Source organism: Mizuhopecten yessoensis, unplaced genomic scaffold (genome assembly GCF_002113885.1).
Source record: "Mizuhopecten yessoensis strain PY_sf001 unplaced genomic scaffold, ASM211388v2 scaffold10863, whole genome shotgun sequence".
NCBI classification, from domain to species: domain Eukaryota; kingdom Metazoa; phylum Mollusca; class Bivalvia; order Pectinida; family Pectinidae; genus Mizuhopecten; species Mizuhopecten yessoensis.
The window spans coordinates 248,976-271,342 of record NW_018408759.1 but is presented as its reverse complement, the minus strand read 5'-3'; the positions used below and the strand labels follow the sequence as shown (position 1 = coordinate 271,342).

Below are 22,367 nucleotides of genomic sequence, written 5' to 3'. Positions count from 1 at the left end.
TGATCAAAAACAATGAGTCACAAAATATAATATTGGGGATTAAGTATTAATAGTAAAATGCCATTGGTGTTATGTTGTTTACAGTGTCATTATATGTTTATGTTGTTTACAGTGTCATTATCCTGTTGTTTACATTATCAGTATAAGTTTATGTTGTTTACAGTGTCAGTATATGTTTATGTTGTTTACAGTATCAGTGTATGTTTATGCTGTTTACAGTGTCATTATGCTGTTGTTTACAGTATCAGTATATATTTATGTTGTTTACAGTGTCATTAGCCTGTTGTTTACAGTATGAGTATATGTTTATGCTGTTTACAGTGTCATTATGCTGTTGTTTACAGTATCAGTATATATTTATGTTGTTTACAGTGTCATTAGCCTGTTGTTTACAGTATGAGTATATGTTTATGTTGTTTACATTGTCATTATCCTGTTGTTTACATTATCAGTATAAGTTTATGTTGTTTACAGTGTCAGTATATGTAAGTATTAATAGTAAAATGCCATTGGTGTTATGTTGTTTACAGTGTCATTATATGTTTATGTTGTTTACAGTGTCACTATACTGTTTTTTACAGTATCAGTATATGTTTATGTTGATTACAGTATCAATATATGTTTATGTTGTTTACAGTATCAGTATATGTTTATGTTGTTTACAGTATCAATATATGTTTATGTTGTTTACAGTATCAGTGTATGTTTATGCTGTTTACAGTGTCATTATGCTGTTGTTTACAGTATCAGTATATATTTATGTTGTTTACAGTGTCATTAGCCTGTTGTTTACAGTGTCAGTATATGTTTATGTTGTTTACAGTGGCATTATCCTGTTGTTTACAGTATCAGTATATGTTTGTTGTTTACAGTGTCATTAGCCTGTTGTTTACAGTATCAGTATATGTTTATGTTGTTTAGAGTGTCATTATCCTGTTGTTTACAGTGTCAGTATATGTTTATGTTGTTTACAGTATTAGTATATGTTTATGTTGTTTACAGTATCAATATATGTTTATGTTGTTTACAGTCTCAGTATATGTTTATGTTGTTTACAGTGTCATTAGCCTGTTGTTTACAGTGTCAGTATATGTTTATGTTGTTTACAGTGTCACTATACTGTTTTTTACAGTATCAGTATATGTTTATGTTGTTTACAGTATCAATATATGTTTATGTTGTTTACAGTATCAGTATATGTTTATGTTGTTTACAGTGTCATTATCCTGTTGTTTACAGTATCAGTATATGTTTATGTTGTTTACAGTGTCATTATCCTGTTGTTTACAGTATCAGTATATGTTTATGTTGTTTACAGTGTCATTATCCTGTTGTTTACAGTATCAGTATATGTTTATGTTGTTTACAGTGTCATTATCCTGTTGTTTACAGTATCAGTATATGTTTATGTTGTTTACAGTGTCATTATCCTGTTGTTTACAGTATCAGTATATGTTTATGTTGTTTACAGTGTCATTATCCTGTTGTTTACAGTATCAGTATATGTTTATGTTGTTTACAGTGTCATTATCCTGTTGTTTACAGTATCAGTATATGTTTATGTTGTTTACAGTGTCATTATCCTGTTGTTTACAGTATCAGTATATGTTTATGTTGTTTACAGTGTCATTATCCTGTTGTTTACAGTATCAGTATATGTTTATGTTGTTTACAGTGTCATTATCCTGTTGTTTACAGTATCAGTATATGTTTATGTTGTTTACAGTGTCATTATCCTGTTGTTTACAGTATCAGTATATGTTTATGTTGTTTACAGTGTCATTATCCTGTTGTTTACAGTATCAGTATATGTTTATGTTGTTTACAGTGTCATTATCCTGTTGTTTACAGTATCAGTATATGTTTATGTTGTTTACAGTGTCATTATCCTGTTGTTTACAGTATCAGTATATGTTTATGTTGTTTACAGTGTCATTATCCTGTTGTTTACAGTATCAGTATATGTTTATGTTGTTTACAGTGTCATTATCCTGTTGTTTACAGTATCAGTATATGTTTATGTTGTTTACAGTGTCATTATCCTGTTGTTTACAGTATCAGTATATGTTTATGTTGTTTACAGTGTCATTATCCTGTTGTTTACAGTATCAGTATATGTTTATGTTGTTTACAGTGTCATTATCCTGTTGTTTACAGTATCAGTATATGTTTATGTTGTTTACAGTGTCATTATCCTGTTGTTTACAGTATCAGTATATGTTTATGTTGTTTACAGTGTCATTATCCTGTTGTTTACAGTATCAGTATATGTTTATGTTGTTTACAGTGTCATTATCCTGTTGTTTACAGTATCAGTATATGTTTATGTTGTTTACAGTGTCATTATCCTGTTGTTTACAGTATCAGTATATGTTTATGTTGTTTACAGTGTCATTATCCTGTTGTTTACAGTATCAGTATATGTTTATGTTGTTTACAGTGTCATTATCCTGTTGTTTACAGTATCAGTATATGTTTATGTTGTTTACAGTGTCATTATCCTGTTGTTTACAGTATCAGTATATGTTTATGTTGTTTACAGTGTCATTATCCTGTTGTTTACAGTATCAGTATATGTTTATGTTGTTTACAGTGTCATTATCCTGTTGTTTACAGTATCAGTATATGTTTATGTTGTTTACAGTGTCATTATCCTGTTGTTTACAGTATCAGTATATGTTTATGTTGTTTACAGTGTCATTATCCTGTTGTTTACAGTATCAGTATATGTTTATGTTGTTTACAGTGTCATTATCCTGTTGTTTACAGTATCAGTATATGTTTATGTTGTTTACAGTGTCATTATCCTGTTGTTTACAGTATCAGTATATGTTTATGTTGTTTACAGTGTCATTATCCTGTTGTTTACAGTATCAGTATATGTTTATGTTGTTTACAGTGTCATTATCCTGTTGTTTACAGTATCAGTATATGTTTATGTTGTTTACAGTGTCATTATCCTGTTGTTTACAGTATCAGTATATGTTTATGTTGTTTACAGTGTCATTATCCTGTTGTTTACAGTATCAGTATATGTTTATGTTGTTTACAGTGTCATTATCCTGTTGTTTACAGTATCAGTATATGTTTATGTTGTTTACAGTGTCATTATCCTGTTGTTTACAGTATCAGTATATGTTTATGTTGTTTACAGTGTCATTATCCTGTTGTTTACAGTATCAGTATATGTTTATGTTGTTTACAGTGTCATTATCCTGTTGTTTACAGTATCAGTATATGTTTATGTTGTTTACAGTGTCATTATCCTGTTGTTTACAGTATCAGTATATGTTTATGTTGTTTACAGTGTCATTATCCTGTTGTTTACAGTATCAGTATATGTTTATGTTGTTTACAGTGTCATTATCCTGTTGTTTACAGTATCAGTATATGTTTATGTTGTTTACAGTGTCATTATCCTGTTGTTTACAGTATCAGTATATGTTTATGTTGTTTACAGTGTCATTATCCTGTTGTTTACAGTATCAGTATATGTTTATGTTGTTTACAGTGTCATTATCCTGTTGTTTACAGTATCAGTATATGTTTATGTTGTTTACAGTGTCATTATCCTGTTGTTTACAGTATCAGTATATGTTTATGTTGTTTACAGTGTCATTATCCTGTTGTTTACAGTATCAGTATATGTTTATGTTGTTTACAGTGTCATTATCCTGTTGTTTACAGTATCAGTATATGTTTATGTTGTTTACAGTGTCATTATCCTGTTGTTTACAGTATCAGTATATGTTTATGTTGTTTACAGTGTCATTATCCTGTTGTTTACAGTATCAGTATATGTTTATGTTGTTTACAGTGTCATTATCCTGTTGTTTACAGTATCAGTATATGTTTATGTTGTTTACAGTGTCATTATCCTGTTGTTTACAGTATCAGTATATGTTTATGTTGTTTACAGTGTCATTATCCTGTTGTTTACAGTATCAGTATATGTTTATGTTGTTTACAGTGTCATTATCCTGTTGTTTACAGTATCAGTATATGTTTATGTTGTTTACAGTGTCATTATCCTGTTGTTTACAGTATCAGTATATGTTTATGTTGTTTACAGTGTCATTATCCTGTTGTTTACAGTATCAGTATATGTTTATGTTGTTTACAGTGTCATTATCCTGTTGTTTACAGTATCAGTATATGTTTATGTTGTTTACAGTGTCATTATCCTGTTGTTTACAGTATCAGTATATGTTTATGTTGTTTACAGTGTCATTATCCTGTTGTTTACAGTATCAGTATATGTTTATGTTGTTTACAGTGTCATTATCCTGTTGTTTACAGTATCAGTATATGTTTATGTTGTTTACAGTGTCATTATCCTGTTGTTTACAGTATCAGTATATGTTTATGTTGTTTACAGTGTCATTATCCTGTTGTTTACAGTATCAGTATATGTTTATGTTGTTTACAGTGTCATTATCCTGTTGTTTACAGTATCAGTATATGTTTATGTTGTTTACAGTGTCATTATCCTGTTGTTTACAGTATCAGTATATGTTTATGTTGTTTACAGTGTCATTATCCTGTTGTTTACAGTATCAGTATATGTTTATGTTGTTTACAGTGTCATTATCCTGTTGTTTACAGTATCAGTATATGTTTATGTTGTTTACAGTGTCATTATCCTGTTGTTTACAGTATCAGTATATGTTTATGTTGTTTACAGTGTCATTATCCTGTTGTTTACAGTATCAGTATATGTTTATGTTGTTTACAGTGTCATTATCCTGTTGTTTACAGTATCAGTATATGTTTATGTTGTTTACAGTGTCATTATCCTGTTGTTTACAGTATCAGTATATGTTTATGTTGTTTACAGTGTCATTATCCTGTTGTTTACAGTATCAGTATATGTTTATGTTGTTTACAGTGTCATTATCCTGTTGTTTACAGTATCAGTATATGTTTATGTTGTTTACAGTGTCATTATCCTGTTGTTTACAGTATCAGTATATGTTTATGTTGTTTACAGTGTCATTAGCCTGTTGTTTACAGTGTCAGTATATGTTTATGTTGTTTACAGTGTCATTATTCTGTTGTTTACAGTGTCAGTATATGTTTATGTTGTTTACTGTGTCATTATCCTGTTGTTTACAGTGTCAGTATATGTTTATGTTGTTTACAGTTCCTGTGAGGGAGGAGCACCTGCTGACTCTGCAGTCCCTTTTGGGAACTGTGTTGTACCATCACTCCAAACAGCCACAAGTAGTCCCAGAGCTCATAGACCTGGTAAGGCTGTACTAGTTTATCTTTCGACACAAATCTTATATATTGGAATCCATATAATGGTTTTATTTTCAGAAAATATTAGTGATCAAAAGGTTATTCACAATAGGGTTTCATCATTTGATTTAGTGAAATGCTGACCTTCTTTAGAATTGTTGTATATGTCATGAGACAATCTTAGGAAATTGTTTTATCATATTGACCAATCATGTCATTTGATAATAATCATCTGACTCCATGGGTGGAGGGAGGCTTTTTCTGTGTTTAGTTATTCATTAATATTTGTTACAACAGCTATAAAGTAAGAGTAAGTGTATGATGCAGTCAGGACGTAATGATAAATGAGAAAGTTTTATCTTGTCTCTAGTTGGACAGTTCTCTGAAGAGGCTTCACACAGAGGAACTCAACCAACAGACCACAAACCTGTCGGAGCACCTGACAGCCAGTATTGGTGGCCTTGACCTGCTAAAGTGTCTGGGGTTCCACTTCCAGGCCAAAGGCTCCACCCTGGCAGACCCATATGTGGTGTACCCTCACTGGAACAGGGATGAACTACTTGTACCTACATATGATGCTCTTAGGGCTGTTAGTGGTAAGTTAGCCCTAAAGGTGTGTCCACTAGGTGATGATTCTTGATACGGTTTAATCCTACATAGTTCTAATAGTATTGTTTGTGTTGGTTGATATTTTAAACCCTACTGTTAGGCCTGAGTAGTAACGGTAAATATAATGATATTCCTTTACGATATTTTCAGAGGATTAATTGTAAAACATGATGCATTTCACTTATCATAACATCTTTTATTATCATTTTTTGCTGAATATTAAGTTTTCTTGAAACACTGTGTTTTTCTAACTATATGATCTATGTAATTTAATTCTCTTAATGTGACTAGCTCCACTGTATATTGTTTTATTTTGACCATTATCAACAGTTTTCAAGGAAACTTTACCTGTGCTTCAGTGAAACACCTTCAGTTCATGATCCTGGGCATGTTGTGCATAGATGCATATAGCACAACCAGTGAAATGTTTTTGTGTTGTGTACACTATTTACTCTGTTACCTTCATCAGACAAATGGGAGATAAAGCATAACACACAATGGTGTAAAACATGTATGAGTTGGCAATAAAATCACTGTTGACTTTGCTATGCTATGTGCTTATGTACACTCAGTTATTATGCATACGAAATGAAGATTAAATTGGCAAATCAATTTGGCTACTTTAATACCTGGTCATAGATGTGCAAGAGTCTATGAGCAATTCAGAACAGGCCTGTGGCAGAGTTATCTCAGTTGATAATGTAATTTGGCATGATTTGTGATTGCAGACTTTTTTGATCTGGGACTTGATCTCATTGGTTAAATTTGTTTCCTTATTTGGTTTCTGTATCTTTCCAGTGTTTACTAGGTCAAACCCCAAATCACCTTCCAGTTTATCTTATATATGATGTGTCACAGTTCCTGCATCTGATAGTGTACATGTATTCTGCAATATTTTCTTTAAGGGCATTATACTTAGGCTGTAAATGGATATTACAAAGTGTCTTGTGGTGCTACATGCCTGTAGTGATGCCATGGCCACACTTTATCCCCTGAATGTTTTCAAAAAGTCCTTAATGTAATGGATGTCCAGCTGACCATTCATTTTGTTTTTCTCCTTTTCTTGAACTTTATTTACTTTGAAACCATTTTTGTACATTTCTGGGTGCCCATTCTTGATATACACATGTTTTTGGTGCCTCTGTGATGTGATTTTGCACTTGCATTTTGTCCTATTGTTTTGTGACAGCAGGCCAGTTAGGAATCGAGATGAGGGGATCCTATACTCTCACACATCTATTACCAGGTATTAAACAATGTGTAACTGATGTTTTTTGTCAGATGATCATCATTTCATACATGTATAACAACTATAGCATTGCTGAATTAATGGTAATGTTATTGCCTACTCATACATGTTTAGCACTTTTGCATATATACATTTTACTGGTCCTTAATTGTCTCATGTAGGTGACAGTGTGCACACTGTTCTAGCCATCAAAATGCATATGACACACATAAAGATTGTGCATTTACCTTCATATCAACAGAGTGGTAGTGTACATTTATGCATATTTTGCCAACATTATCAAGCATTCCAATATTTTCCTTCATTCAGTTTATTTATTTTACTTACAAGTTTCACATGAACTTAGAGAACTGTCTGGTCTATCTGAGACCACTCCTACTGTTATGATTTAAATGCTATTGAATAATAAATATACGTCATAACAGATAGGAGGTTATGTGTTTCAGAGATCACTAAGGAGACCACATGTACGGAGAGGATCTACAACATGCTTCCTTTGTCACAGGACACCATATCTCTTATCATTGACCTGGTAGGTAGCTCAACTACTGCCTTCCCCACTGCTGTAGATATACTGTGACTTCTCAGGCCCAAATCTTCACAGGCCCAAATCTTCACAAGCCCAAATCTTCACAGGCACATGTCTTCACAGGCCCAAATCTCCATAGGCACAAGTCTTCACAGGCTCAAATGTTCACAGGCACAAAACTTCATAGGCACAAATCTGCACAGGCACAAATCTTCACAGGCACAAATCATTATCATTTACTGCTACAGTAGATAGAACTTCACAGACACAAAACTTCATAGGCACAAATCTTCACGGCACACATCTTCACAGGCACAAATCATAATCATTTACTGCTACAGTAGATAGAACTTCACAGGCCCAAATCTTCAAAGGCCCAAATCTTCAATCTTCACAGACCCAAATCTTCACAGGCCCAAATCTTCAATCTTCACAGGCCCAAATCTTCAATCTTCACAGGCCCAAATCTTCAATCTTCACAGGCCAAAATCTTCACAGGCCCAACTCTTCACAGGCACAAATCATTTACTGCTACAGTAGATTTAACTTCACAGGAACAAGTTCACTGTTAAATGAACAGTAAGTGTAGTACAATTACACACAAACAAGTTCACTTTTATATACAGTAAAGTGTACTACAATTACACACGAACAAATCATTTACTGCTACAGTTGATATAACTTCACCAGATCAAATTGTACTACAATTACACAGGAACAAGTTCACTGTTATATACAGTAAGTGTACTACAAGTACACACAAACAAGTTCACTGTTATATACAGTAAGTGAACTACAATTACACACAATCAAGTTCACTGTTATATACAGTAAGTGTAGTACAATTACACACAAACAAGTTCACTGTTATATGTACAGCAAGTGTAGTACAATTACACACAAACAAGTTCACTTTTATATACAGTAAAGTGTACTACAATTACACACGAACAAATCATTTACTGCTACAGTTGATATAACTTCACCAGATCAAATTGTACTACAATTACACAGGAACAAGTTCACTGTTATATACAGTAAAGTGTACTACAATTACACACGAACAAATCATTTACTGCTTCAGTTGATAGAACTTCACAGGAACAAGTTCACTGTTATATACAGTAAGTGTACTACAATTACACACGAACAAATCATTTACTGCTACAGTTGATAGAACTTCACAGGAACAAGTTCACTGTTATATACAGTAAGTGTACTACAAGTACACACAAACAAGTTCACTGTTATATACAGTAAGTGAACTACAATTACACACAATCAAGTTCACTGTTATATACAGTAAGTGTACTACAATAACACACGAACAAGTTCACTGTTATATACAGTAAGTGTACTACAATTACACACGAACAAATCATTTACTGCTACAGTTGATATAAGTTTAAGTTTAAGAATCTTTTAGCCCACCTGTCTTGAAGTGCTTATCAGCATACACCATTATGTTTCGTTCACCCATTAGTCGTTAGTTCTGTCTTTATCTTTTTCCAAATATATTCTTCATAAGAAAAAAAGGCCTAGGTTAATAATCATAGCATGTTTATTGATTGGCTAGACTGAAACACTAGCTGTCAATCTTTTCTGAATAAATGACATTGACTTTTGGGTTTCATGGGAATGCATGGGTCAGATGTGTTAAAAACTTCAAATCACTTCCTTTTATGAATTCATGAAACATGATGTGATGATATTTCAACTTCAGCTGACCTGATAGGGCTATCAAATCATTCAGATGAATGACCTTGATCAATAATCAGGTTCAAGGGGGTCGAATGTGCAAAAGTCTTGAAACAGCTCCTTCTGATGAACAATGAGGCTGGTAGATTAATGGTATCTGGTATGTAATTTGTTGGGGTAGAGTGCTACCAAATGTCAGGAAAAAAATATCTGGACCAACATTCAAGGTCATGGGTCAAATGTGTTAAAAGGATTCTTTATAAGAATCATGTATCCAAGATAACCAGTATAACACTTCTAGTTTGCTGAGGTGAGAGCTGTCTTAGTAATTATTCTTCGTAAGTTTTCAAGAATACAGAATGAATACTATAGTGTTGCAATATTAAAACAATATTTGAAGACTGCTACGCCTGTAACAATGATTTATGACCTGCAGCTAGCAGAGGCAAAAAAATTGTTGCCTTTTGATTAACTGAGATCAACTGATTATATCAGCATTGAATACGTATTGCCAAAACCGTAAATCAACAGGTGGGTCTGTTGTTCTATGTAACAGGTGGGTCTGTTGATTTATGTAACAGGTTGGTATGTTGTTCTACGTATCAGGTGGGTCTGTTGTTCTAGTTGTTCTATGTATCAGGTGGGTCTGTTGTTCTGTGTATCAGGTGGGTCTGTTGTTCTATGTATCGGGTGGGTCTGTTGTTCTATGTATCGGGTGGGTCTTTTGTTCTATGTATCGGGTGGGTCTGTTGTTCTATGTAACAGGGGGGTATGTTGTTCTATGTATCAGGTGGGTCTGTTGGTCTATGTAACATGTGGGTCTGTTGTTCTATGTAACAGGTGGATCTGTTGTTCTATGTATCAGGTGGGTCTGTTGGTCTATGTAACAGGTGGGTCTGTTGTTCAATGTAACAGGTGGGTCTGTTGTTCTGTGTAACGGGTGGGTCTGTTGTTCTATGTAACAGGAGGGTATGTTGTTCTATGTATCAGGTGGGGCTGTTGTTCTGTGTATCAGGTGGGTATGTTGTTATGTGTATCAGGTGGGTATGTTGTTCTATGTAACAGGTGGGTGTGCTGATTTATGTAACAGGTGGGCATGTTGTTCTACGTATCAGGTGGGTCTTTTGTTCTATGTAACAGGTGTGTCTGTTGTTCTATGTAACAGGTGGGTGTGCTGATTTATGTAACAGGTGGGCATGTTGTTCTACGTATCAGGTGGGTCTTTTGTTCTATGTAACAGGACAGTCTGTTGTTCTATGTATCAGGTGGGGCTGTTGTTCTGTGTATCAGGTGGGTATGTTGTTCTGAGTATCAGGTGGGTATGTTGTTCTATGTATCAGGAGGGTCTGTTGTTCTATGTAACAGGTGGATCTGTTGTTCTATGTATCAGGTGGGTCTATGTAACAGGTGGGTCTGTTGTTCTATTATCAGGTGGGTCTGTTGTTCTATGTATCAGGTGGGGCTGTTGTTCTGTGTATCAGGTGGGTATGTTGTTCTGTATATCAGGTGGGTATGTTGTTCTGTGTATCAGGGGGGTATGTTGTTCTATGTAACAGGACGGTCTGTTGTTCTATTCTATGTATCAGGTGGGTCTGTTGTTCTGTGTAACAGGTGGATCTGTTGTTCTATGTATCAGGTGGGTCTATGTAACAGGTGGGTCTGTTGTTCTGTGTATCAGGTGGGTATGTTGTTCTGAGTATCAGGTGGGTATGTTGTTCTATGTATCAGGAGGGTCTGTTGTTCTATGTAACAGGTGGATCTGTTGTTCTATGTATCAGGTGGGTCTGTTGTTCTATCTATCGGGTGGGTCTGTTGTTCTATGTAGCAGGTGAGTCTGTTGTTCTATGTATCAGGTGGGTCTATGTAACAGGTGGGTCTGTTGTTCAATGTAACAGGTGGGTCTGTTGTTCTATTATCAGGTGGGCATGTTGTTCTATGTAACAGGTGGGTCTGGTGTTCTGTGTATCAGGTGGGTATGTTGTTATGTGTATCAGGTGGGTATGTTGTTCTATGTAACAGGTGGGTGTGCTGATTTATGTAACAGGTGGGCATGTTGTTCTACGTATCAGGTGGGTCTGTTGTTCTATGTATCGGGTGGGTCTTTTGTTCTATGTATCGGGTGGGTCTGTTGTTCTATGTAGCAGGTGAGTCTGTTGTTCTATGTATCAGGTGGGGCTGTTGTTCTGTGTATCAGGTGGGTATGTTGTTCTGAGTATCAGGTGGGTATGTTGTTCTATGTATCAGGAGGGTCTGTTGTTCTATGTAACAGGTGGGTCTGCTGATTTATGTAACAGGTTGGTATGTTGTTCTACGTATCAGGTGGGTCTTTTGTTCTATGTAACAGGTGTGTCTGTTGTTCTATGTAACAGGTGGGTCTTTTGTTCTATGTAACAGGTGTGTCTGTTGTTCTATGTAACAGGTGGTTCTGTTGTTCTATGTAACAGGTGGGTCTGCTGATTTATGTAACAGGTTGGTATGTTGTTCTACGTATCAGGTGGGTCTTTTGTTCTATGTATCAGGTGGGTCTGTTGGTCTATGTAACAGGTGGGTCTGTTGTTCAATGTAACAGGTGGGTCTGTTGTTCTATTATCAGGTGGGTCTGTTGTTCTATGTAACTGGTGGGTCTGTTGTTCTATGTATCAGGTGAGTCTGTTGTTCTATGTATCGGGTGGGTCTGTTGTTCTATGTAACAGGAGGGTATGTTGTTCTATGTATCAGGTGGGTCTGTTGGTCTATGTAACAGGTGGGTCTGTTGTTCTGTGTATCGGGTGGGTCTGTTGTTCTATGTATCAGGTGGGTATGTTGATCTATGTAACAGGTGGGTCTGCTGATTTATGTAACAGGTTGGTATGTTGTTCTACGTATCAGGTGGGTCTTTTGTTCTATGTATCAGGTGGGTCTGTTGGTCTATGTAACATGTGGGTCTGTTGTTCTATGTAACAGGTGGGTCTGTTGTTCTATGTATCAGGTGGGTATGTTGTTCTATGTAACAGGTGGGTCTGCTGATTTATGTAACAGGTTGGTATGTTGTTCTACGTATCAGGTGGGTCTGTTGTTCTATGTAACAGGACAGTCTGTTGTTCTATGTATCAGGTGGGTCTGTTGTTCTGTGTATCAGGTGGGTATGTTGTTCTGTGTATCAGGTGGGTATGTTGTTCTATGTAACAGGACGGTCTGTTGTTCTATGTATCAGGTGGGTCTGTTGTTCTATGTATCCGGTGGGTCTGTTGTTCTATGTATCCGGTGGGTCTGTTGTTCTATGTAACAGGAGGGTCTGTTGTTCTATGTATCCGGTGGGTCTGTTGTTCTATGTAACATGTGGGTCTGTTGTTCTATGTATAAGGTGGGTCTGTTGTTCTATGTATAAGGTGGGTCTGTTGTTCTATGTAACAGGACAGTCTGTTGTTCTATGTATCAGGTGGGAATGTTGTTCTATGTATAATTTTCTTTGATAGAGACAAATGCTGTTAAAAGAATGTATCGGGTGGGTCTGTTGTTCTATGTATCAGGTGGGTCTGTTGTTCTATGTAACAGGTGGGTATGTTGATTTGTGTATCAGGTGGGTCTGTTGTTCTATGTAACAGGACGGTCTGTTGTTCTACGTATCAGGTGGGTCTTTTGTTCTATGTATAATTTTCTTTGATAGAGACAAATGCTGTTAAAAGAAATGAAATTATCATTAGATTTAATTTCAAGGTCACAGGTAGAATACATTTTAAAACCTCAAATGGCTTCTTCTTCTTAACCTATAAAATCGAGTCATACTCTTTTACATGTATCTTACTGAATTTGGGCAATACTGTCAAATTCACAAGGGTTGAATATGAAAAGAAATCAGATTAAAGTTAACTTTCTACAGAGATGTATTTGTGATGTTTGGCCTGTAGCTTACAGTGTGTGGGACTGTCAGACTTACCTTGACACACTTTTACAGTGTGTGGGTCTGTCAGACTTACCTTGACTCACTTTTACAGTGTGTGGGACTGTCAGACTTATCTTGACACACTTTTACAGTGTGTGGGACTGTCAGACTTATCTTGACACACTTTTACAGTGTGTGGGACTGTCAGACTTACCTTGACACACTTTTACAGCGGGTGGGTCTGTCAGACTTACCTTGACACACTTTTACAGTGTGTTGGACTGTCAGACTTACCTTGACACACTTTTACAGTGTGTGGGACTGTCAGACTTACCTTGACACACTTTTAAGTTACAGAGATAAAATGTGTCAGGCATGTGTGTCGCAATTTGAGCTTATATTGCTATATACAATAGACATAACAACAAGTAACTGTCTACAAATGAGAGAAAATATTGAGTTTTTAAGGTGTCAAACTGGTTAGGTATACAGTGTTATTTTCTTACAAATGTTTGATGTTGCGCTACTTTATGACATTGTTATAATGTATTTGTGAAATTAATGTTCCTGCATAATGTATCACAGCTGGTATTAGTAACCCTATATTTATGGACGAGTTTATAATAATACCCCGGCCTGGATAGAGTATACATTCCTAGTACTCTGTCTTGTTTTTCAGATGAGCATAACAAAGCATGCTCCTGAGATCCAGCTCAAGGTTAATGACCTATCTGTGCGACCTCTGTGGCAGAACCCGTCTGTGAAGAAAACTCTTAATGCCATAGGTTTCCACCAGATTGGGCTTCTACTGAATTTCAATCGCACACCCTTGAACAAGTAAGATCACCCACAGGTCAAAAACATGTTGAGTCAACCTTGAAATTTAAAGGTCACCTGCTGCCCAAACACAAGTATGGTAGAGCTATGTCAAAATATAAATAAGATCAGTTGATTGCTGACAATATATTTGATCAGGTATATACTGGGTATAAAGTAGATGATAAAAAAGTCATGAGAGATTGCATTATACTCTAAACATAGCTGCAGTAGTGTTTAATTTCTTAGATATTAAAACATAACCATGACATTAACATCTCTGTTTTTCCTGCCCACCACTCTCCTCCTCTAGGACCCTGTTGACGGCCGCGCTACAGCTGTTCCTGGCCTTGAGTGCCTATAAGAGTCAGGTGCTGTTGTACAGACTTGATGTCAACCTCCTAGGAAAACCAGGCACCACCAAGGTCATAAAGGTACATTTCACCACTAGACCTACATTTGTACTTTTTTTTTTATTACTTTGATGTTTAAAACAGCATTTATTCGCTGATACTGTACTAAAATCTTAAGTCTGAAGCTCTAATCAATGGCATCTGCCAACTATTCTGAAATCAAGGTAACGTTTGACCAAGCAGGATGACTCTACATATGTATGCGAGTTAAAAGTTTTTCATTATTAATTTTTCAGCCAACCATGCTGCAGGAGATTGGACGCCTGCCATCCCTCACACCTCTACTGCTCCCAAGGAATCAGGTAAACACTGAACAAGTTTTACATAATAAACATGTTAGTTATGCTCTGATGAAACACATCTATAATCAACTGAACATTGAAGTGACCTACATGTTACTGTTTTAAATAGCAATACTGATTGGAAAAATATATTCTCATAAGTAATTTGAATATAACATGGTGATGCCAATCCCGAACACAACATTGATAATTTGTAAGCTTAGGTAAGCAGCTATAAATATTTTCCTGTATTAATGTCTTCCCTTCAAATGAAGGGAGACATATTGTATGAGTACTAGTTCTTCTTCTTCTGGTTCTTCTGGTTCTTCTAATCGCAAGTTGTCTGGGCCATACATTTTAAACAGTAAAAGATATCTTAATGAAACTTGAGGTATATATGCATCACCCACAGAAGTTGTGCACTGCACTAAAATTAGGTCACTGTGACCTTTACCTCAAGGTCAAAGGTCAAATAAGTGCACCATTTTCAGTAAATTCTTGTCCAGCCAATACATTTTAAACTGTTAAAGATATCTTTATCAAACTTGAAGTATACCTGCATCACCCACAGAAGGTGTGCAGTGCACTAGAATTAGATCTCTTATTTTTTATACTAAAGTTTGTCCGGAGCATAAGTTCCATGTTATTTCACCTATGTTGACCAAACTTACCATATTTATGTATCTTGGGAAGGTGGAATCTGTTGCACTAAAATCGGGTCTTGTGTCCCACTATATATAGAGTTATGGCCCTTTGTTTATTTTTAATACCGAAGTTTGTCCACGGCATGACTTCCATGTTGTTGCACCTACATTGACAAAGTTTGCTATAGTTATGTATCTTGGGAAGAAGGAGTGTTGCATTCTAAATTCGGGTCTTGTGCCCCACTATTTAAAGAGATATGGCCCTTTGTTAATGTTTTGTACCAAAGTTTGTCGATTGGCTTATAAGGGGAAACATATGTTTTTGTTCACAAAAACAAGTTTCTATTTGTATTATGTAAATATTAGCTGAGTTATCTGTAACTGGTGCTATTAAATTCATTAGTTGAGGATGAGTACACCCTGGCTGAGTCGAGCGGAGAAGGCTGATGAGATGGATGAGAAAATCAAGCTAGCCCGGGGGTATGTATCTATACACAGACTGATACTTAGATAGAAAAAGAAAATGGATGAAATAATACCTATGAATGTCATTGTTGATAAAGTTAATGTAAATGTGTGTTGGAAAAATGTCTTACCTGTAAATGTGTGCTGGGAAAATGTCTTGCCTGTAAATGTGACTGTTGGAAAAATGTCTTACCCGTAAATGTGTGCTGGGAAAATGTCTTATCTGTAAATGTGTGTTGGACAAATGTTTTACCTGTAAATATGTGCTGGGAAAATGTCTTGCCTGTAAATGTGTGTTGGAAAATGTCTTACCTCTAAATGTGTCTTGGAAAAATGTCTTACCTGTAAATGTGTGCTGATATTGTCTATACTGTCGGGGTGTTTGAAGTTTGACCTGTGAGTTTTTTTGTTGATTCTAACTTGTAAAGGTGTTTATGAGAATTTAAAAGTTTTGTTTGTTGCAAGTCTGACCATTGAATGTGTGTTTACAGGAAGTCTGACCTAGATGAGCGTTACACTGACTATCAGGAGCGGGCCAGAACCTGGCATCAAATCACTGTAGTAGCACAGGTAAGTCTCCTGGACAAGGACTAGCTATTATATCTTAATAATCAAAGTGTTACTCTACTTGTTAACATACCTATAGAGTCCACACTGTCTTCCTAGAAATAGCTTCCAGGGTATGTACACATTAAAAATAAGTACTTAGCTTAGTCTCAAGTATACCACTGTATGTATGAAGATTGAGATTGTTTCCAGAACTGACACGTTTTTATAAAACAGTTTCCTCAGTCAGGAGGGATTGTTATTGATTATTTTGGATTATTTTCTTATGGCTGGTAATAAGTGTGTTACTGACAAAATTCAAATGTTAATTTGATATTTTTTTTTATTTCAATAAGTATATTTACATACACGCAATAAGGAGGTAGGGAAAAAATATGAGAATTTGCTGAAATAAAGTATCATTATAGTGTTTTGTCTGGAAAGAGAATAATTTAGCACAAATAGAGATATTGCTATGAAAATAAGAGTAGAACACATTTCATTACAATATTGCTGCTGATAACTAGTGACCACCTGGAAATGAAGATGGATTATTCGACTGACATGAAACTGTTATCCTGATAGGACCAGCATCCCCATACACCTTACCACCATGATACAGAACCATAACAACTCTTCCCTAGTCACCCTGTTATTAGCTTATGCTGTACTGCGGCGTCCGGCGTCCATTTGTCGTCCGGCGTCCCTCTGCCAACTTTTTCTTTTGAAAGACTTCTTCTGAAGAACTGGAGGACCTAGGGTCATGATATTTGGCCAGTAGGTACCTCAGATGGAGTGCTATAAAGTTTCCTCATTTAAATGACCTTGACTTACTTTCAGGGTCACTGGGGTCAAATATGTTAAAAATTTCAAACAACAATATTTTAAGAACCATTTGGACTATAGTCATGTTACTTGGGTATGTTATGTAGACCAGCAGTGCAAATCATTTTCTCAATTACAGTAATGAGGTCAAAGGTCAACTGTAAGTGCTAGTAAGGGGTCAAATGTCAACTTTGGTTAAAAGCTTTAACAATTTTCTTTTCAAGTTCCATAAAGGCCCAGGGTCATGATATTTGGCCAGTAGGTACCAGGGATGGAGTGCTATACAGTTTCCTCATTAAAAAGACCTAGGCCTACTTTCAAGGTCACAGGGGTCAAATATGTTAAAAAATTCAAACAACAATATCCTAAGTACCATTTGAACTAGAGTTGTGGTACTTGGTTATATTATGAAGATCAGCAGTGCATTTTTTCTCTCAATTACAGTAATGAGGTCAAAGGTCAACTTTAAGTGATAGTCAGGTCATAGGTCAATGTGAGTTAAAAGCTTCAAAATTAAAATTTGAAATTTCAATCAACAATATCTTCAGAAACCGTTTAAGAGATGTTAAAATGTCTTGTGTTCTAGTTACCAAATTTGGTCTTAAGTTACCTATATGTCAGTTTCATGTAACAAAAGAAACAGGTGAGCAATACCGGCCCTCTGGGCCTCTTGTTCATTTGTTGCAACATATTTCCTTTAAATCCAGTTGAAATCATCAAATTTGATTATTAAATTGTTTCTCACCTATTCTTTAAATGCATCAGTCGGAATCTGTCAAGGTAAGCTGAAATTGCATGCATATGTGTGAGTGAATGGTATATATTTCTTTTTTTTTCATTGTTTTGAATGATTCGAGATAAAATAAACATGAATGACAGAATCTTAATGTTAATATGATGTGCTAGTGGATATTGCTCGAGTTGAATAGTTCCACTTTGTAGACAGTTCTGACCCAATGTCTGAATCACACTCAACGATTTACATACAAGTATGAGGTTGTGTAAAGCCAAAACATCTAATAAGTTTATCCTTGACCACAGATGCTATCAAATTTTCTGCTAGCAAAAAAACTTCCTATAGGCCAGCTTGATCAAACACGAAGGAATACCTCTTATACATAATACTACATTATCCTGCTTCTGCATTACAATCTTTTCAAATGCTGTTATAATGATTGACCTGCATCGTTTGTATTGGATTCTGAAACTTCACAAAACATCATTTCATCAATGTCTTCTGGTTGCTCATCGAAGCCATTAACCAAACTTCTTACTTTAATCAGTTCCATTATATATTGATACCGTCGTATTGTCACACCAAAAGTGTTATTAAATGAGTGTTGTTTTTGGAAAATTCAGAAGATCTTTGTACCAATCTCCAGCATTATTTTAGCGAAAATTGTTTCTTCATACCAAACTGGAGGAATTTCATTGTTCTCTTACTATGAACGTTTTCCCCAAAAAATGGGAACATCGGTACAGATATATGATTTTGAACAATTTTGGAGCGTACTTTGTAAAAATAAAACATGATAAAGGCCAGGTTGAAATATACAGAGGACGAAATAGTGAGACTTTTTTATTTGGTTTTCCAGCAGACTGTTATCATACAAGTGGAAACAGTTTGTGCCTCTCTCATGTTTGACTTTTCTTTTGCTTTTTTATCAGGACAGGTATAGCAACAATTTCAATTTCAGATGTGTCAGCAATGTGACGGTCATTTATTATAAAGTATATTAACCACGTCAGTCGTACCTATCTTTCTGAACTTGAAATCAAAGACCCTATAGACTGTTCTTAATCAGATATTTTTCTCGATCTCACTTACAACATGACCCTTCTGGACGGCTTACTACTAAGATGTTTGACACGTTTGATAATTTAGATTTTTCTGATAATAAATGTTTGTTTGGGACATTTGGAAAGTTTATAGTTGACATCAGGATCTGAGCTCACTGAGAAACATTCTTATATGATTATTGACGTTTTTAATTATGTTCAAAAGCATGCCATGAAATTTCATTTTCACAGTCCCGAATCCTACTCAGAGGATGTGGCATTTCTTGATTTGACCTTGATTTACATGGCAGTTGTCGCCAGAGTATGCTTTTCCTTCTGGAACATCTGGCCCTATTCCTCCTGTGCTGTTACAAGGACATCAATGCCTTTAGATCCTTTGTTCATATTTTGACATTTTTTAATCGATTTTGAGTTAGAATTACAGTTTTGTTCAGACTTAGGTATTACTTTCATGATTTTTTTACTGTTTGGTATTCAAAATGCAGAATATACACAATCATATCCCCGACAAATATCGTAATATTATTTTATAATATGGATTTTTTTATATTGTTCATTAAAATAAAAGATAATCACAGATAATGTGCATTTAATTATAATGATATGATAGTCATGTAAGTGCTTGCATGTGATGCTTACATTGTATTATACATGTTGTATCAGTGTGTGTGTGCTAGTTGTTTTTAAAAGAGAGATCAGCGGGATTTCCCCCTCGGACTGTTTGGCAGTATATCAACTCTAAATATCAGCACAAAATTACGTGTTCATATTTGGAATGAAATACATTTACGAAATATTCAAAACAAACACATTTATTATTTACTTGTGCATATACTTTTCTGTTTGTACCAAATAAGATAATGATAGTTTCATAGAATAGATTTTTGAGATTTTTGGTTGAAGAAATCAGAAAATTCGGTCTTACGTTGATAAGAAGAGGGTTTACGACCCACCTCTCCACCACAACAAAATGACTCCTGTATGCTTGGTAGGGATGGATATTTATCACGAAGTCCTTGTTACTGAAGTAGCATTGTTAAATACCACCTCTGTTGTTGTAAGGTGAATATTTCAGTATATGTGAGATATATCGGTTTTTAGAACCACAAATGATCGAGTTTCGGGCATATGTATAACTGTCAGCAAATGGCACCAATATGTCGTAAGTTTGACACATAAGGAAAAACGACTGCACATGTAAAGAAAAGAAAACATCAATTTTGCCAAGCGGCATTTCCCAAATATTGGTAACAATTAATGAAAATATACAATGAAAATAAAAACGATGAATGAAATAATTGTTTATTCAATTAATACGCATGGTACTGAGAGTAGTGTATTGGTTTTTGTATTGCAGTCTGCCGTAAGTGTTGTATACTGAAGTGTATGCGTTGTTATATTACTGTTTGTCAGCCATTATTGTTTATTGTTGTTTACTGTACCGTATTGTTTGTTTTATTGCTGTGTGTCTGCTAGTATATTGTTTATTGTTGTTTAGTGTACCTTATTGTTTGTTTTATTGCTGTGTGTCTGCCAGTATATTGTTTAGTGTATTGGTTGTTTGATCATTATTGTTAACTGTTAATAAGTTGTACTGCTATGTACATTACCTACCATTGTTTTTGTGTTTTGTTATTGTTGCGCATTGTTGGGAGTACTGACCGTTGTTGTAATCATGGTTATTGATAAACAACCTCTTGAACACAATCGGATAAATATCCGATATGTTTTTAATCAAAACAAAGCGATCTTAAAATCCAACATTTGTTTTCTTCTCTTACCTGTAAACAGAAAACGTTCTCCTATGTAGTGAACGATCTATATCTCTGTATGCATATGTTATGAAGGAATTCGTTATGTTTTTAAGGTGTGTTATTTAACATTTTTCACATTTATATATGTAGTTATGAAATAATATAAAATACCTGTTGAATTGGCAGAGAGAGGTCAACAGGCTTCAGTGTTAATACACCTGCTATAATGTAAGAACTGATGACTATAAAATCAGTAAAAGTAAGACATGCTATACTTAGCGTACAACAGGCTACAACTTAAAGAGTTGATACAGTCTTCTGTACAGCTTATACAGCATGCTATAGAGTTGATAAATATTGTATACAAAGGAAGACAACTAGCTATAAGATTGATAAAGCATGCTGTAATATAAGTATAAAATGCTCTACTTTGTAAGATATGTAAAAAAAAAGTAAAGTGATAACTTATAGCGGAACGAATTTAACGAGAACAAATGTAAAATTAAGATAAAAATCAACACATTTCTTGTGTCTTTAACCACAAAAGCAGTTGGTGAATATCTTATAGAAATACACATTACGTCAACAATTGCGATCTTAATTTCGGGTTTAACATATCCAGATTGTTTTAAATACTCATTTTTCTGTAAAGCGCGACATAAGCAAACAAGGTTTCTATGTCGTTTGATGTTTTTTGGTTGTATGAACATCAAGTAAATACCACTACTAAAATATAATTCTACATAAGTAATACTCGATAACAACAGCTTTCTTTTTTTATCATCGACATTAATGTGTAGAAAAAAGTTAAATCATCAAAATGGATAACATGTCTTACACATATACCATCCTTTTCCAGGCTAATGAATCTCTATCTAAATTTGGCCGTCCGCGCACCACACCGACCAAAGTGAAAGTGGTACCAGGGGCGAGTGCGTCCCGCGAGAGGATACCCATTGGACGTGAATCTATGATGGGCATCCCTGAGGTGGACCAGAGACGTGACTATGCCCAGTATGTCCTACAGCAGCGACTTAACAACATAGACCTTAGACACCGCAACGACGTGATGAAACTGTACCTTCCTTACATACAGAGTACATAGACAAGCACGGGCTGTCTACAACACAGCTACCCAGTAATTACGTTATACAGAGTACATAGACTAACACAGGTTGTCCACAACACAACCACCAAGTAGTTACGTTATACAGAGTACATAGACTAACACAGGTTGTCCACAACACAACTACCTAGTAGTTACGTTATACAGAGTACATAGACTAACACAGGTTGTCTACAACACAACTACCTAGTAGTTACGTTATACAGAGTACATAGACTAACACAGGTTGTCCACAACACAACTACCTAGTAGTTACGTTATACAGAGTACATAGACTAACACAGGTTGTCTACAACACAACTACCTAGTAGTTACGTTATACAGAGTACATAGACTAACACAGGTTGTCCACAACACAACTACCTAGTAGTTACGTTATACAGAGTACATAGACTAACACAGGTTGTCCACAACACAACTACCTAGTAGTTACGTTATACAGAGTACATAGACTAACACAGGTTGTCCACAACACAACTACCTAGTAGTTACGTTATACAGAGTACATA

General features: G+C 35.2%; 1 protein-coding gene across 1 annotated transcript in view; it reads left to right on the top strand.

Annotated features, from left to right (window-relative positions):
• The window catches only part of LOC110463057 (tetratricopeptide repeat protein 28-like), a 32,997-nt gene extending 10,630 nt beyond the window's left edge, over positions 1-22,367 (top strand). Inside the window, exons 12-20 of the mRNA XM_021517395.1 lie at positions 5,144-5,247; positions 5,612-5,837; positions 7,546-7,631; positions 13,868-14,025; positions 14,318-14,438; positions 14,654-14,719; positions 15,746-15,822; positions 16,299-16,377; positions 21,592-22,367. Of these exons, the coding sequence (XP_021373070.1) occupies positions 5,144-5,247; positions 5,612-5,837; positions 7,546-7,631; positions 13,868-14,025; positions 14,318-14,438; positions 14,654-14,719; positions 15,746-15,822; positions 16,299-16,377; positions 21,592-21,837 (1,163 nt within the window). The 3' untranslated portion in view covers positions 21,838-22,367. The remainder of the gene's footprint in view (positions 1-5,143; positions 5,248-5,611; positions 5,838-7,545; positions 7,632-13,867; positions 14,026-14,317; positions 14,439-14,653; positions 14,720-15,745; positions 15,823-16,298; positions 16,378-21,591) is intronic.